We start from the raw sequence: 17569 nt of genomic DNA on the forward strand, positions 1-17569 counted from the left end.
CTGAGCATTGCAAACTGTACAAGGTATTAACTTAGATGTCACTATTTTACACACAACCTAAAGGCAACATCTGTTTCAAGAAATAAAAAACTAAAGTTGAGCAATAAGAATCAAACACAAATGGTAAATTGACTTTCTCTAGTACTGTGCTATTCCACCAATTAACTCATTAAATCCCAGCCATTTTCACTGGAGCAACTCCCCTCAATCCCAGGGTTTTTCTAGATTTTTACTGATTTTGCAAGACCCACAGAAAATTGTGTACTAATGCTATAAAACATGGCACATAACAAAAGAAAGATTAGACTCTTGTTTTTCATCTTTTTCCGTTTTTTTCGCTGAGAGCGTTAGAAGATAGCTAAATTTGGTCAAAATTCTGATTCCTTACAAAAGAAAGAGAGAAAAATAGCTTTTTGTGAAAACAAACATTTCAAGAACAACTTTTACACTGGTCCTTTTTTTGTGACAGCTCAAACAGCTAAATAATTCTTTCCTTCTCTAAAATATCAATAACACCATGACAAAGTGGTTTTGATAAAATAACAGTTTATTTGCACATAAAAAAGGGTGTGGATGTGTTTGCGTGTACATAAGTGCGGGCACGTATGTGTGCGTACACCCCCCTTCCCATTACAAATCACACTTTGGTGCCGTATAGTATACACTAAAACAATTGCCTTGGTGGAAGGGAATACTACACGTCTCACACCACTTCCGTGTTTCGCTCCGCTGACAGACCGGGCATTTTTGCTGTGGCGTGGCTTTTTTTGCCGTAGTTGACAAATATTTTACTTTATGTGTACAGAGTGGTACAGACCGCTGGGTTTTGCCTCAAAATAATTGTCTGCAAAGTGGTCTGTGCCAGCCATGATTTGCTGGAGCAGCTCATTGGTAATAAACAGCTGAAGGAAGTCTGCTGTTCATGGGTCAAATGCTCGCAGTGAAAGTGATGTCTTTTGGCTGTCATCCCCATCACTTTGAGATGCACGCCCTGTAAATTACAGAAATATAAACAATTGCAAATATGAGATTTTATTGATTAAGTATGAATACTTTATTATTAAACCTTTCTTTGCCCCAACAATGTGAGGAGCTCTTTGGCTGCTGAATTCACAATAAGTTATTTATAGAAATATGTACAAATTACCACATATTTACCTTTAATGTTGCTTTTATTTCCACATCTCTCTCTCTTTCCCTGTCTTTCCTCTCTGCTCCGCTACACACACACGCGTACAAAAATACATACAAGCATGCTGGTTAGTTGGAATTATCTCTTCAACTTACTGAAAATGAGCAGAGTTCTGACTGAACCAAACATATATTTGTATGCACACAACTCAGAGTGATGATACGCAAATCCACCGATCGTGCAAATGCGTCGCGCGGCGCATGTGCCGGACATATTTTGTCCACATGATCCGTACATGTATTATTAGCATTACTGGCAACTTCATCATATATCAGGACATACTGATGTGCATACACGGATTGGTGAGCATAACGGGGGACAAAGCTTTGAATGGGAACTAGCAAGGTATTAGCACTGACCTCCTCGTTCTGGTGGCTCCTGTGACGAATCTCTGTTGCTTTAACTACGTTTGATATTCTTCTGATGAATCGGGATCCAAATCCGGCTTAGTGACACGTGCGCCGTGTTGGGGCGCGTGAGGCAGGTGGAGACTCTTTTGATGCCTGCTCGTTTTTACAATGACTAAGCGTCATCCTCTCATCAAAAGCAACTCCATCCCTTAGTCAAGCATATGTTTTAATGTCCATGCATGCTAAGCTAAGGTATGTTTTGACATGCCTGCACCCAATAACATGGTGAACCTTATTTATGAATATATGTCAATTACAGAAATAGCACCTGCAACTGAGACTGCGCCTTTTAACACTTGGACTACCAGTGTTTTTCACATTGCCATAGATGGTCATTTGACTAATCCATCAGGAAGGGAGGGTTCTGTCGAGGGGATAAGCTGAGCTATTGTTTTGTCAACAAGTATTAGCCCCAGGAGGAAGGTATGAAAAGGCAGTGAGCCACTCCCCCAAAATTAATAACTCACGGAAAGGAGTGAGTTAAAAAAATGCTCACTCACTCAAATTGCAGTAATTTGCAGTAATTCTAATTCTATGTTCGTATTATGTTATTATTGTTTCTAAAAATGTTGCAGCTGTGATGGTCAAACGAGAATGGCAGTTCACTCTTTTTTATCCCATTTACTGAATAAATTCAGTATTAACATTCCTTCTCCAATTTTGCGAGCAACCGCTGCAATTTGACTTCTTTTGTTCTTTTCTGTACTTGTGGAAGACGAACAAAACTTGCAAAGGGAAAACCGTGTGGTGTTTGGGTCCACTTCATCTTCCAGGGGCACACAGCTCAAGTAAATATCACCACATCAAATGCTTCGCTCGGCAGGAATTTGCCCCGACCTATGCGTTTGCATTGATGTACTGTAATCAAGTCAGGCAAATAGTTTTATTCGTGTTTGGTGATAATTCACCAAACTTTAAAAAAAAAAATAATAACACTCCAAAACAAGTTGTGATATAAACGTACAATACAATTTAATTTTAAAACCAGCATTCTATTCATGGTTATGGTGACAAATATTAACACATTTATTGTGGAGGACATAAACACACACGGCCATCACGCGTCCTTTGTGTTTTTTTTTTCTTTTCAGGCTTGTTAATTGAAGCGGATGACTACAAGGTTGGTTGTTAAAAGTTCTGTTGTGCCGAAATAAAATCAAGAATTAATAAAACATAGCATGCTATTGAGCGGTTAGGACCATCGCAAATGGAGCAAAGATTCGCCTTTCCTAACAAGTCAAAAAGGGCGAACAAAGCCTTCAACCGCCCCCACTCCATGCTACTGTTACATTCATTCACTGATATTCTCAAGTCAGAGGGAAAATCTCTGGGGAAGGGTGAGGGCGTTGGATACCTATCGATGCTCTTTCAATGACATGGGTCATTTTGTTTGCGTCATTTACAACGATGTTAAAATATTTAATTTTTTGCCAGGCCCCATGGGACTGCAAAGTTTGGTCACGTTTCGTGCATGTTTAGGGGGTCAAAAATGCGAAAGATTGCGGAGACAATAGAAAAAATAATAACTAGAGCTGCAGGCTGATATATACGGCCCTCTGAGCTTGGCAAGGTTGGGGGACTCCATATAGAAGGCCAAAAATTTGAAAGGAAATTGAATTAAGCCTGTCCAATCAACCTGCCATGCATGTTTTTGGAATGTGGGAGAAAGCCGGTACTCGGAGGAAAAACACGCAGGAACGGGGATAACATGCAAACTCCACACAGGAAGGCCAGAGCCGGAGTTAAACCCACCACCTCTGCACTATGAGGCTATCGTGCTAACCAGTCGGCCAACGTGCCACCAGCCTAAATACTCTTCCGAACAAATATGAGGTAGATCTTGTTAACCTAAACAAGTTATTGCTTCCTTTAGCCATTAGGTTACGCTACCAAATGAAATTTAAGCTCGTAGATGTCTTCCATTATCAAATGTGAGAAATCTTCACGAGAAATTATTGTGTAGTTTAAGTTGGAGCAGCTTTTGTTATCAAAGCCACAACAATAGTTGAAGTGAATTCAAAATGGCCGACTTCCTTGGCAATTTAGAATATGGCTCAGAGAGACTTTTTTGAAGGTCTTGGCCTTGTAAATACTCCATCAAATTTTCAAAAAACTAGGTGAAACACACATCCGGGCTTTTTTATTTTTTTTTGATAATTTATATTTTTTTAAATTTACACGAGAAACTAATCAAATATTGGTGATTTTGCCAGGCTTGATGTGTGTGCAAAGTTTCATGAGTTTTTGTTCATATTTAGAACCTCAAAATAAGCGTTTGATTATCATTTCAATACAATACAATACATCCATCCATCCATCCATTTTCTGTACCGCTTCTCCTCAGTCGGGTCGCGGGGGTTGCTGGAGCCTATCCCAGCTATCTTCGGGCAGTAGGCGGGGGACACCCTGAACTGGTTGCCAGCCAATTGCGGGGCACACAGAGACGAACAACCATCCACGCTCACACTCAGACCTAGGGGCAATTTAGAGTGTTCAATCAACCTGCCATGCATGTTTTTGGAATGTGGGAGGAAACCGCAGTACCTGGAGGAAACCCACGCAGGAACAGGGAGAACATGCAAACTCCACACAGGATGGCCGGAGCGGGGATTGAACCCACGGCCGATGCTGTCTGACGAGGAGGTCAGTGCTAAATTGCATGCTAGTTCCCATTCAAAGCTTTGTCACACGTTATGCTCATTAGTCCGTTTAGGCACATCGGTATGTCCTAATATACTATGAAGTTGCCAGGAATACTATAATACATGGACGGACCTCTACATGTGGACAAAATATGTCCGGCACATGCACGGCGCGGCGCATTTGGACGATTGGCAGACTATGCAAGCAAAAATACATTTAGTTTGGTCAGAACTCTGCTAAAACCGCTGCTGCTCATTTTATTTTCTTCCGTAAGTTGAAGAGATAAATGTAACTAGCCGCATGCGTGTATGTATTTGTGAACGTGTAGGGTGGGGGCAGAGAGGAGGAGGGGGGAGAGAAGTGGAAATAAAAACAACAGTAAAATTGAATGTGTGGTAATTGTACATATTTCTAAAAAAGACTTATTGTGAATTCAGCAGCCACAGTGCGCCTCACATTGTTGGTGCAAAGAAAGGTCAATAAAAGCATTCATACTGCTGCAATAAAATATTGTTTATATGATCCCAAGAGGTCTACATAAAAACTTCAGCTACAGGTTACTGTTCAGGATTATCTACCAAAACTACATTGAAAGGAAATATATTTGAATGTATGCCTGTGTATCATTTACTGTGTTTATCCTGCTAACTCTGCATGAGAAATCTGATAGGTCATGATAAAAACAATTTTCCTGGTCATGTTACGATGTAACACTATAGATGTCCAAAGTTATAGTCTTAATTGCCTGGACTTCGGATTTGGTTCAACATGAGATTTGATGCCAGTTAGAAATTGTGAAATGCACAAAGAACAATTTTAAGTATAAGAGAACAATTCAATAGACTCAAATTTTAGTATTATCACCACGCACGTGAAGCCGTGAAAATCCGGCTTTCGTGAGCCCGTGTTTGGGCCACGAGCCTGCTCTGCTCCACCCTTGATCACAAGGTCACGTGAGACCACACCAAGCTTTGCCTGCGTCCAACTGCCACGTTTGATCTTCTTTGGTTGGTACTTTCCTCTTTTTATTTTTTTCTCTTCACACCTGCTCAACACGTGAGACCCTGCTGAACAGACGTAAGTGACGACGATGCGGCTCCCTTGACTTTTTGATGGTGCATACAAATTTGTAAGTGAACGCAAGCCAACTTTGTACATTCCATAATGTCACACACTGTCACTATAGTCATCGCTACACTTTCTTGCGCGCATCTATTAGATAGCCCATTTTGTCCTTTACCTCTTATTCATATCCGATTTTTGTTATTGCTTCTTCATTCATTCAGGATTTACGTACAATAGGATGTTGTGTCTTGCATGTTCAATAGCTGCACTAGGTAATAAACATTGTCCAAATACAGAAGTCAAGCGTGAATTATATGTGTTTGGAACACATACATACTATTTTGGAAAAAGAGAACTCACCACTTATTTTATTGTAACCGCCTTCAGATTTAAAGACTGAGTTAACAAGGTTTTTTTTTTCTTTTTTTTTCTCGATTATTTGATGTGGTGCTCCGAGAGGCGAGCAGGAGTAATGCAGGAATTTCCCCGGCTTGTGATCAGATACACACTCTCAAGAGTGACCCAATAGTTGTTACATCAAATAGCACTGTCATGTAATCAGAAATAATATTGTCCAACACTTTTTTGTGAGTGGGCCCAAACACGCGTTGCACCAAATTGAGTGTATGAGTCTCGAAAAGTCCTTCGCCAGTCCATTTTACTCTGTACAGTGTCCTGAAAGGCACTTCCAAATATAATTTATTATTATTATTATAATTATTTTCAGGACAGCACATATGTATATTAAAATCCCCCATCAGCAGGATGTGATCATATTTTAGCATGATTTCGGCAAGAAGATTCGAAAAGTCATTCAGAAACTCCTTGTTGTATTTGGGAGGTCCGTAGATTATAGCGCAGAGCACAGGACCTGACAACTTCAAAGAGCGAGCTCTCGAAGCTGGCGAGCAATGTGGCCAATATACAATGTTTTTAAAAATAATTGCCGTTCCTCGCCACGACCTGACGTCCTCGGAGCGTCCAAGTAAGAACACGCATGGGGTAATAGTTCCAGCATCGCACTGCACTCACCGGTGCTCGTCCAGGTCGTCAGGCAGAGGAAATCCAAGTCATTTTGTAGTAATAGCTTCCTCAGGATAAACATTTTGTCTGTCAACGACCGGGCGTTTAACAACGCTATCGTTGAGGGAGTCACAGGTGTGCATAGGTCCTCCGCTCGGCAAGCTCTGGAAAGCTCTCGCAGAAGTTGTTGATCAATGCCCCGTCGGAGGACATGTGGATGGCAGCGCAGCTGAAGCTCCTCTGGACAGCCTATGATTGGTAGCAAACTGGGCTCTCGAACACGCCGCCATGGGGTACATCCATGCGTTCGGGATCGAACAGGGGACGAAGCGTGTTTTAGCTCCCTTTTTAGCTTCATCAGCCGACCACCGCGTTTGCCACTGTGCCGCTTCCGCAGTGATGGGAGCGCGTGGATGCGGAAGATTTCTACCGGAATGTCGCAACGCAACGTCTTACCCCAACTATGCTCGAACGCAGCTGAATCGCCAACTTCGCATCATAAGTCCAGCAGAAACTGGCGATCATAGAACAGCCGCGAGTCCGTGAGCAACGCACAAATCACCAGAAATAGAAGGAAAATCTGATAGATCAAGAGGCTTGCTGAGAATACCAGTGCGCTGTCCGCCATCTTGATCAAAGAGAATATTATACATTTAATTACTTGGCAGCAACAAAAATGATACAACCCTAATGATACAGGGTTCATTTCATCTTCTACTATGAATAAAGAAAGAGAATAAATACGTATGTAATTACGTCTAACTACTCATTTTGCTTCTTTAGTAAAATGTACCACATACTTTCCAGCGCTCTTTTATCATTTACAGTAATTCATAAATGGATTGATTCTCACTGTTCCTACCTGATAGGATCTGTGTATATACGTATATACTGCATATATTCGCATAGATTTGCTTTTTTGAATGTCTGCTGCGAATGTTATACAATGACAGCTACGTTACGCCGCTGCCTCTGTGTGATCTATATCTTTGCTGCTGCAACACTCCAAATTTCCCCATTGTGGGACTATTAAAGGACATCTTTATCGGGTTGAAGCTGTTTTGTTTATGTTTGAATAATAATCATTGGTCTATTGCACTGAATACCAAGACAAATTAAGAGGCATGAAAATGTACATTTTTCTGGGGTGTAGTCCTGACTTGACCAGTAAAGTGGTAGCTTATTATAAAGGATCCAATGGTTTAGTGATGCTGTTTTTGCAATAACAAAAAGTATCAATTAAAAGATTGCTGCAGTCACATAAACATTATGGATTTTACAGTCACCAATAGCAGCACTGTTGGTGCTGCTAATCACTCAGAGGGCCCAAAACTTTGCTTAGGGCCCCCAGAAGACCAGGGCCCTGCTTACATGTCATGTCTTTGTTGTTTATTCCATCAATTAATTGAACAATTGGATACTGTTTTTATTTTGCATTAACCTATATGGGATTGATTAAGTAAGTTAAAAAAAAGGCCATAAACGATTACACCAATATTAAAGTAGTAGTCAATTAATTTGGTAATTGATTACCGTATTTTTACGGCCAAAAGACGCGCCGTATCAAAGGGCGCAGTACCAGTTGAGGGTGCTATTTCTGTATTTGATACATAGATTGAACGCACCGTATCATTGGCCGCAAACAGAACCGAGCAACCCAGCAGTCGCGCTGGCTGCTCAGTCGTGGTAGTGTGTTTTTAAAATGGCAGCGGGAGTTCAGTGGTACTTTATTTTAGCTTTTAACAACGTGCTGAAGTTGTCCTCATCCAAAAATGCACCAAGTCATTGTCTTCTGTATCCAAGATAAACAGCTGGACACGTTCTCCACCAAACACGAGAGTCATTATCAGTCTGCCTCGCCGTCTCGTTGCCGCGCAGCCCCTCAGATGGGATGCCGACACAATGCCAGTGTGAGCAAGTCACTAATCAACAAACGATGTGCGGTCACGGTGTTACATCAAAACTAAAACTATCACCCCAAATTAACTGAATAGCATAAGAGTGTAGGCCCAGCAAAATTCCGCCTCCCAGCTTACCATACAATACCTTAGTTTACATGCATGCACACTAAAACAGAAGATAGCATGGCTAGCGTGGCTAGCTGTTTTTAAAAAGGCAACAGGAGCAAAACTGAGTTTGGTTGTATTTTATTGAACTATTTAACACTGTACTCACATTATTATTAATCAGTCATCATTCACAAATCCATCAAAATCGTCTTCTGTAACAAAATAAACAGCTGGCCAAGTTCTCCCACAAACACGGCAGGTTCCCTCTCGTCATTGTCAGATTCCCCGTGTCGATGCTGCATGCGGCTCCTCATGAAGCCGGCTTTTGTGAAAGCCCTAACAACAGAGCTAGCAGACACGTTTGCCCATATATAGGCATTGGGGGCTGCTTTGCACTGGGGGCGTGCCTTTGCGTTGTCATTCACGCCCATCGTTCCCCTCTCACGCCCCCTGCTGTCATTAGCCACGCCCCCCTTCTCTCTCTATATAAGCAGTGTGCAGGCAGTTAATGTTCACAGTCAGCCCAGCAGTGCGCTAGGTGCACATGGTCCACATAATGGGCGCTCCGCCTCAATAGGCGCCCTTGGCTTTTTTGGACGGGTTTCAGGACTTTAAAGTGCGCCTTATGGCTGCGAAAATACGGTAGTTGTTGATGAATCTATTGATTTTGACACCTCTAGACTTGCGGCTTACTTGTGACTGTATACAGTGAATCTAATTCCATATTTTATATTCTTGTCTACAGATTATTGCTCATTTGACACTTCACTGCCATGATAACTGCTTGTAAGTTAACTCATTAAATACCAGCCATTTTCACTGGAGCAACCCGCTCAATCCCAGCGTTTTCCTGGGTTTTGACTAATATTGCAAGGCCCACAGAATATTGTATTCTAATGCTATATAGACATGGAGCACACCAAAAGAAAGATGAGACTCTCTTCTTTCAACAGAAAATTTTGTTTCTATCTTTTTCCATTCTTGAGCAATCGGCATTTGAAAATAGCTAAATTTCATGAAAACTCCAATCCCTGGGGAAAAAGCGGAGAAAATGAGCTTTTTGTAAACGGATGCATTTCGACCATAATTTGAACTTTGACACTATTATTTATGGCTTTTATGACACCTCAAACATCTAAATAATGCATGCCTTCCATAAAATAACAAAAAAAAGCACAAAAAATATGTTTTTGATAACAAAATAAATTTATTTGCACATAACACAAAACGACTGAACTGTTGAACTATGTACAAAAATGAAATACATCAGTGTCATACATAATTTTTTTTTGTGTGATATAAAATAAAACAGTTGCCTTGATGCAAGGGCACACAACAGTTCACACCACATTCTTGTTTCACTCCGTTTGCCTTTGCGCAAACAGACCCGACACTTTCGTTGTGGTCTGGCTTTGCTGGTCCGTGGCAAATAGGCGAGCTTGTGTTTGTCCACTGGGGTTTGTGTGAAAATAATTGTCTGGGAAGTGATTGGTGGCATCCGCGATGTGCTGCAGAAGCTCATCCGTGAGAAACAGCTGCAGGAAATCAGCTGGCTCCTCAGACTCCAAATGGGCAGCGGCATTCAGTGGTCCAGGGGTTGCTGTAAAGTCGATTTTCCTCGGTTGCCATCCAGTGTGACGCCATCCGGAACCACTGCTTCCTGATGCACAACCTGTAAATTACAGAAATATAAACAATTGGAAATATATATTTATTGCTGCATTTTATTGCTGGCGTGTGAAGTTTACTATTATAATTTACCTTTCTTTACACCAACAAGACGAGGAGGAACTTTCTTGCCGCGGGATGCACAATCTGTGAATTTTAGAAAGTATGTATGATTACCACACCATTCAGTATTGTTGTTTCCTCGTCGGGGAGGAGTTACGCTCGCGTGTAACTGCACATTTACGCGACATTTTCTGCCCGCAAGATGCATGATATGTACAATAAATGCATGAGGGGTAAAACCACATGTTCAATGGTAACTTGCGAGCGTTTACTTCCTCGTCGGCGAGGACTTACGCTCGCGTGTAATTGTGCAATAGGCGCCCGGACGAGGAAGTCAGCGAGCAAGCTCGCGTCTAACTGCACATTTACGCGACATTTTCTGCCCGCAAGATGCATGATATGTACAATAAAAGCATGAGGGGTAAAACCACATGTTCAATGGTAACTTGCGAGCGCTTACCTCCTCGTTCGGGGGGATCTGGTGAGGACTCTCGGCTGCTTTGGCTATTGTCCGAAGGCAGGCGATGCAGGCCGCAAGGCACGCGCAGCCTCTTTAGACGCCTGTTTGTTGTGACGACGACGAAGCGTCATCCTCTCAACCAAAGCGTCTCCATCGCCTTGATGCTTTTGGGAAGCTTTTTTTACAAAAAAGCATTCCTCGATCGTCATTTGCTTGGAGGATTTCATTGCTAACGCTACTAATGCGACTGCTGCTAGTGCTGCCGATGCTGCTGCTACCCACGCTGCTCTCCACACTTATAAGTCTACCCCAGGATCCCGCCCCCCATTTGTACCTCTGGCGCAGATTCAAGGCGGATCTTTTGCACCTCTGCCCCCTGCTGGGTGATTTTTACATGATTCACAATGCGGACAAGGCTGATTCTCAGTCAGAGGTTGCATCAGACCCTTATGTACACTATGACGTAAAAAAGACAGGAAACGTACTTATACGTCTTTGGTAGAGGGCGCCATTGCTTTAAAAGACGTCTTTGTACGTCTAAGGGAGTAAATGAGTTAATTAAATGCTCAGAAAACTTATGCCTGCTCACCCTGCATCTGGACCAGGAACTCTGTCTTAATGCGACGGGCAGCTTCACTCTCATTCTCATTCCTGGAGCCACACAGAGAGTCCACCTCATCAATGAAGATGATGGAGGGTTTGTGCTGGCGGGCCAGATCAAACAGGTTCTTGACAAGTCTACAAAAAAAAGAAAAGAAAAACAAAAGACGAACATACATGCAAGACAATAACACTATTTAGGAGGATGATAAAAATAAAAAAAAGTCCCCGGTTATTGCATGAAGGAGAAAAAAGGAGAAGGTAAGATAAAGGTAATAACGACTTTGATACAATTTTGACCCATTTTTGCACATTTACATTTTTGCCCCTTTATCACAGATGATGAAGTTGACTGACTAAAAACTCTTTTTAAATGGTTATTTTTAGGGTCCAACCAGCTGTGATGTGCCAATTGATTTTCTTGAATATTATTATTATTATTATTATTAGGGACCAGGCAACGGCCACTGTGAGGTCACTGTTGTTTTTGAGGAATTATTCTCATTGGTGCCTGAGCAATGACCGCAGTGAGGTCACTATTGTTTTGAGGAATTATTCTTATTAGGGCCTGAGCGTCGGCTGCTGCAAGATCCCTACTATTTTTGTAGAGATTAATATTATTAACCTGAAGACATTTAATCATTTAAGAATTTTTACCTTCCTTGTATCGCCATCAACTGGCTAAAGGAAATATATATTTTCATTTTTTAAATATTTTTCTGCCAGAGTTCATATTTGGAAGGAAGAGTGTTTTGGCCTTCGTGATGCTCCAACAAAAAGTTAATGTGTTAAATTGCACAGGAAATCGAATTGCAAAAGTAAATTGTAAAGTTTGACGTGTCTTTGACATCAAACTACATGATAATTTCTCGTGATGATTTCTCACATTTGATAATAGTGCAGGCCAATTATTTTTCCTTTACCTTGTGTTTTATTTATTTAACCTCATTGCAGCAATGGACATCCAACTAGCAGTGGTTTTACTGCTGCTGGTGGCTGTTTTTTGCGTGACCGTGTCCGGAGACGTAACTCGGAGCTACGGATCGATCGGGTACACAAGAGATCAGCTGTTAGCGCTCCGTGCTACTGGCTAAAGGACATAAATACTTAATTCTTGCATGTTTTTCTCCTAAGAGGTGAACAAGACCAACCTCATATTTGCTCTGAAGAGTATTTAAGCCTTCATGATTTTGAAATCCAAAATTTTTTAATTTTTGCAAAAAGCAAGGGGCGTGGCAATGCACAGTTTACCAATAAAACAACACTGATATTGGCGTCCTAAATAAGCACGAAAATTCAAGAAACTTTGCAGACATATAAGGCCTGGCAAAATCATCGTTTTATTCGCTGACTAAGCGAGTTTTAAAAGATGGCTTGCTAGTGCTCTCTAGATATTGTTAAAAATGCAGCCCCAATTGTACATTCAATGTAGAACTGTGAACATTTGGTAATATATGTAAAAGGCCGGCGGCACGGTGGGCAACATAATGGCCTCACAGTGAGACACAGCAGAGGTCGTGGGTTCGAATCCGGCTCCAGCCTTCCTGTGTGGAGTTTGCATGTTCTCCCCGTGCCTGCATGGGTTTCCTCCGGGTACTCCGGTTTCCTCCCACATTCCAAAAACATGCATGCCAGGCCGATTGAACACTCTAAATTGCCCCTAGGTCTGAGTGTGCGCGCGGATGGTTGTTCGTCTATGGGTGCCTTGCGATTGGCTGGCAACCAATTCATGGTGTACCCCGCCTACTGCCCGAAGATAGCTGGGATAAGCTCCAGCACTCCCCCGACCCTAGTGAGGAGAAGCGGTACAGATAATGGATGGATGGATGGAAAAGGCTAATTCCTACAAAAAAAAGTCCCTTGGAACTATATGCTAAAAACCCGAGTATCCTACAGTTTAACTATTGCTTGGTTGTCCCACAGTGGTAAATCTTGACACCTTACCAGGCTTCAAATGTTTTCAATTGTCCATTTGTCTGTCCTCATGCAGATTGTTCTTTTTTATTTATTTTTTTAAACCTTTCTGTGGAGCTTCCAGCTGCTGTTCTCCTCCTTTAGGAGACCGGTGCCACATAAGGTTCTTAGTTATGTCAACCCAGCTCATTGAAGGTTCGTGTGCACACTAGATCTTGAAATCAGTAGAGGGCGACAACTCCAGCTTCACTTGAAGTAAATGTTCTACAAACGCTATAATCGATGCAGAGATAGGCCCAGCCAACGACTCAATACCGAGAATTCTTATATTATCGTCTCGCATGTCCCTCTTGATCGGTCAACTTTTCTTCCAATTTAACCTGGAGCTTGAGCAGCTCCCTCGTAACTTCTTCCGTCTCTGAAATACGCGTTTCAATTTCATCTATTCTGTTAATAGTCTTAATTTTGGTGTCTTAGAGCTTTCACACTGTAACTCATAATTCTTGTAGAATTGCTTGTAGGTTAGTTGTAGCTGCATTAGCTTGAAGCTGCCCGGCTTCAAGGCAGCTGTCTGGGTCACTTGCGGTGAAATTGTGTCCGTCTGAGTTATTTTAATCAAAAACAACTTTTTGTTCAATTTGAGCATTTTGTCAAGACATCTTGATTTCGAGTCAACTTGTCAAAGCACAAACGAATAAAGTACAGCGTTGCCCAAAACTGAACGAGGAGCTCTGTGTGGACATACCCGCGTCGGATTTTTATCCTGCGTTGCTCATGCTCTTGCTTATGTTCTTGTTCATAGATTGTTCTCCTCGTGATCTGCTCTCGTTTTTGTCATTTGCGTATTTTGTCCTCTGTTCGCCACACAGCTACTTTTCGGCTCGCTTTAAGTTTCTCGTTCCATTTGGTCTGGTCTTCACCCTTTTGTGGTAAGCATTGTTTTCGGTTCCTTGCGTTGCAAGCGATTTCTGTTCTCTCGTTATTACTTTCCTGGAGTGACTCGGTCACCCAGCGTTTTGCGTTTTGCCCTCCCGGCGGTTGTAATCATAGGACCCTTGCGGTCATTAAATTGATAAGGATATTCTCATAGCGATTATTGTGTATTGCTTGACGGCCTCAAATAAACATCCTGTCCACACTACCTCCTGAGTCCGCGCTTAAGGATCCACCGAACACCGCTTTCCAGCCGACAGAATAATCCGACCATGGATCCCGCTGACTCCGCGAAGGTATTTTCGGCTTTGGCCAGTCAAGGACGCATGATAGGGCAGCAGGCGTCCGAACTCGCGACGCTCCGCGATGCGGTCGGCCAGCTGACTCACCAGCTCACGAGCCTCGGCGCCCATCTGGGCACCTTGGCGGCCCCTGTCGCTCCGGCGCCCCACCCCGTCGCAGCCCCGACCGGACAGCCGGTTGCGGGCATGCCGTTCAAGGAACCCAGTTTGCCCCATCCCAACCGCTACGGCGGTGAGCCCGGCCTCTGTGGCCCCTTTATCCACCATTGTAGGTTGATCTTTGATCAGCAACCCCTTACCTATGCTCACGATAATGCTAAGGTAGCCTTCATGATGAGCCTCCTGACTGGTCAAGCTAGCGCATGGGCAATGGCCGTGAGCAACGCGCGTCCGGAAATTCGCTCCTCGTTCCCCGCGTTCATTGCGGAGTTCGAAAGGGTGTTCCACCACCCGATCCGGGGAAAAGAAGCGGGAGCGGAACTTTTGGACTGCACGCAAGGCCCCCGATCGGTAGCGGACTACTCTATCGCTTTCCGGGTCCGTGCCGCCGAGAGCGGGTTCGACGACTGCGCCCTGCGGACGGTGTTCCCGCCAGCAAGGCGTCCCACCAGCCGCCAGCGGGCCTGCTTCAGCCGCTTCCAGTGCCGGCGCGCCCATGGTCGAACATCGCGCTGGATTTCGTCACGGGACTGCCCGCCTCCAAGGGTCACTCCGTCGTCCTCACAGTGGTGGACCGTTTTTCCAAGGCAGCCCACTTCATCGCCCCGCCCATCTCCTGGTCCAGCACGTGGTTCGCCTGCACGGGATCCCGGACGACCTGGTGTCCGACCGCGGGCCACAGTTCATTTCCCGCGTCTGGAGGCTCTTCTGCCGGTCCCTGGGGGCCACACCGGGCCTGTCCTCTGGCTACCACCCCCAAACCAACGGGCAGTCAGAGCGGGCAAACCAGGACCTGGAGTCGGCTCTCCGGTGCGTGTGCAGCAACCAGCCGGCGTCCTGGGTCGACCACCTCCCCTGGATCGAGTACGCCCACAACACCTTGGTGTCATCAGCAACGGGTAGGTCACCGTTTATGACCGCTTACGGCTACCAACCCCCACTGTTCCCGACGCAGGCCGGCGCTGAAGAGGTCCCCTCGGTCCAGCGTCACCTCAAGCGTGCCCACCAGGTCTGGAAGGAGGCGCGGGCGGCGCTGTCCCGAACGGCGGAACGCAACCAGAGGATCGCTGACCGTCGCCGGCGCCTGGCCCAGCCATACCAGGTCGGTGACCAAGTGTGGTTGTCCGCCCGCGATCTGAACCTGGCAGGGGTGTCTCGCAAGCTGGGTCCGCGCTTCGTGGGACCTTTCCCGATCGACAAGCTGATCAACCTGGTCTCCGTCCGGCTGAAGCTGCCTCCCACCATGAATAGACACCCGGTGTTCCACGTCTCGCTCCTCAAACCTGCACCTACCTGCCCGCTTGTGCCGCCCTCTGCCCCGCCGCCACCTCCTAGGATCATCGACGGCGACCCGGTCTACACGGTTCGAGAGATCTTGGACTCCAGGCGCAGGGAGAGAGGGGTCCAGTACCTGGTTGACTGGGAAGGCTACGGTCCAGAGGAGCGGCAATGGATTCCCCGCTCCTGGATCATGTGTCCAGATCTGCTCCGCGACTACCACAACGCCAACCCGTCACAGCCAGGTTGTCCGCCAAGGGGCGTCCTTTGAGGGTGGGGTACTGTCACGATCCGTCTGTTGCGCTTCCAGCGAGTGGGCGTGGCCCGGCGGCTCCGCTCCGGGAAGCGGCCACGAGCGGGACGCGCTCCCGATCGCCCCAGCTGCGCCTCATTTGGGACTCTGATTAAGGACTATTTAAGCAGCCGACGCGGACATACCCGCGTCGGATTATTATCCTGCGTTGCTCATGCTCTTGCTTATGTTCTTGTTCATAGATTGTTCTCCTCGTGATCTGCTCTCGTTTTTGTCATTTGCGTATTTTGTCCTCTGTTCGCCTCACAGCTACTTTTCGGCTCGCTTTAAGTTTCTCGTTCCATTTGGTCTGGTCTTCACCCTTTCGTGGTAAGCATTGTTTTCGGTTCCTTGCGTTGCAAGCGATTTCTGTTCTCTCGTTATTACTTTCTTGGAGTGACTCGGTCACCCAGCGTTTTGCGTTTCGCTCTCCCGGCGGTTGTAATCATAGGACCCTTGCGGTCATTAAATTGATAAGGATATTCTCATAGCGATTATTGTGTATTGCTTGACGGCCTCAAATAAACATCCTGTCCACACTACCTCCTGAGTCCGCGCTTAAGGATCCACCTTACACCGCTTTCCACTCTGCAAACGTGCTTCTCACTCGAGGGTTACCCAAACCAGAGGGCTGCAAGGGGTTGCTTTCTGAAAAATTTCAAGGGGGCGCATGCGCCATCTTTTAAAACTCGCACAGTAAACATTAAAACAATGATGATTTTGCCAGATAGTTTTCCTGTTTACTTAGTCTGTCAAATCAGTGTTGGTTTAATGGAGTACAGTAATACCTCGCTACTTCGCGGTTCACCTTTCGCGGGTTCAGTGCTTCGCGGGTCTATAAAATATTCAAAAATTAAAAACTTTTTTGCCCGGGCACGATCGGGGCTCTCCATTCGCTCCGCTCCGCGGGGGCATTGTAGTTTCGCCGAGCGGCACGACGGGGCGCTGGAGCGGTTAGACGACCGGCGTGCGCCGAAGAAGAGCGTGGGCGAAGAGGAGAGTGGGCGAAGAGGAGAGTGGGCGAAGAAGAGCAAGTTACCCCGGGCACGAGCGTGGCGACATTTCGCTCCGTTCGGGACCGTACGAGAGCTCCGGAGGAGTCCGACCGGCGTGCGTGGCAGTTAAGCCGAGGAGGAGCACCTTCCGCCCGGGCACGAGCGTGGCGACATTTCGCTCCGTTCGGGACCGTACGAGAGCTCCGGAGGAGGCCGGCCTGCGTGGGTGGCAGTTAAGCCGAAGAGGAGCACCTTCGGCCCGGGGCACGAGCAGGGCGAAATGAAACCGAGTTCAACCGAACGGAGACACGCTTCGGGGGAGCAGGTCCGGCGTGCGTGACAATTAAGCCGAAGAGGAGCACCTCTTCCGCCCGGGCACGAGCGGAGCGCGAGGCTGTCAGTTATGAATGAATAAATGAATAAATAAATAAATGAAGAATGCCACCTTTCATTTCACAGGGCACACCGGACGGCGTACCAGCAGGTAAAAGTTGAAGTAATTAAATTAATACAAGAAGAAGTAATTGAATAAATACAAAAATAATGGCTGGGGAATAAAAAAA

General features: G+C 45.2%; 1 protein-coding gene and 1 long non-coding RNA gene across 6 annotated transcripts in view; both read right to left on the reverse strand.

Annotated features, from left to right (window-relative positions):
- LOC148335920 (vacuolar protein sorting-associated protein 4A) overlaps positions 1-17569 on the reverse strand; it is a 173045-nt gene that overhangs the window by 104359 nt on the left and 51117 nt on the right. For 4 of the 5 annotated variants that reach the window (XM_088298435.1, XM_088298433.1, XM_088298436.1 and 1 more), the window contains exon 7: positions 11123-11271. In XM_088298435.1, the coding sequence (XP_088154561.1) occupies positions 11123-11271 (149 nt within the window). Of the gene's footprint in view, positions 1-9547; positions 10015-10103; positions 10158-11122; positions 11272-17569 lie in introns of those variants that run through there. The other variant, XM_088298437.1, reaches the window with a different exon arrangement.
- On the reverse strand, positions 566-4257 carry LOC148335921 (uncharacterized). The gene is made up of 3 exons (XR_015844067.1): positions 1552-4257; positions 1159-1219; positions 566-991 (listed from the first exon to the last, which is right to left on the reverse strand). It is a non-coding gene; the product is annotated as an uncharacterized LOC148335921 (long non-coding RNA).

Source organism: Idiotropiscis lumnitzeri, chromosome 6 (genome assembly GCF_059441095.1).
Source record: "Idiotropiscis lumnitzeri isolate Australia: NSW breed Sydney's pygmy pipehorse chromosome 6, RoL_Ilum_1.0, whole genome shotgun sequence".
In the NCBI taxonomy this organism is placed as follows: domain Eukaryota; kingdom Metazoa; phylum Chordata; class Actinopteri; order Syngnathiformes; family Syngnathidae; genus Idiotropiscis; species Idiotropiscis lumnitzeri.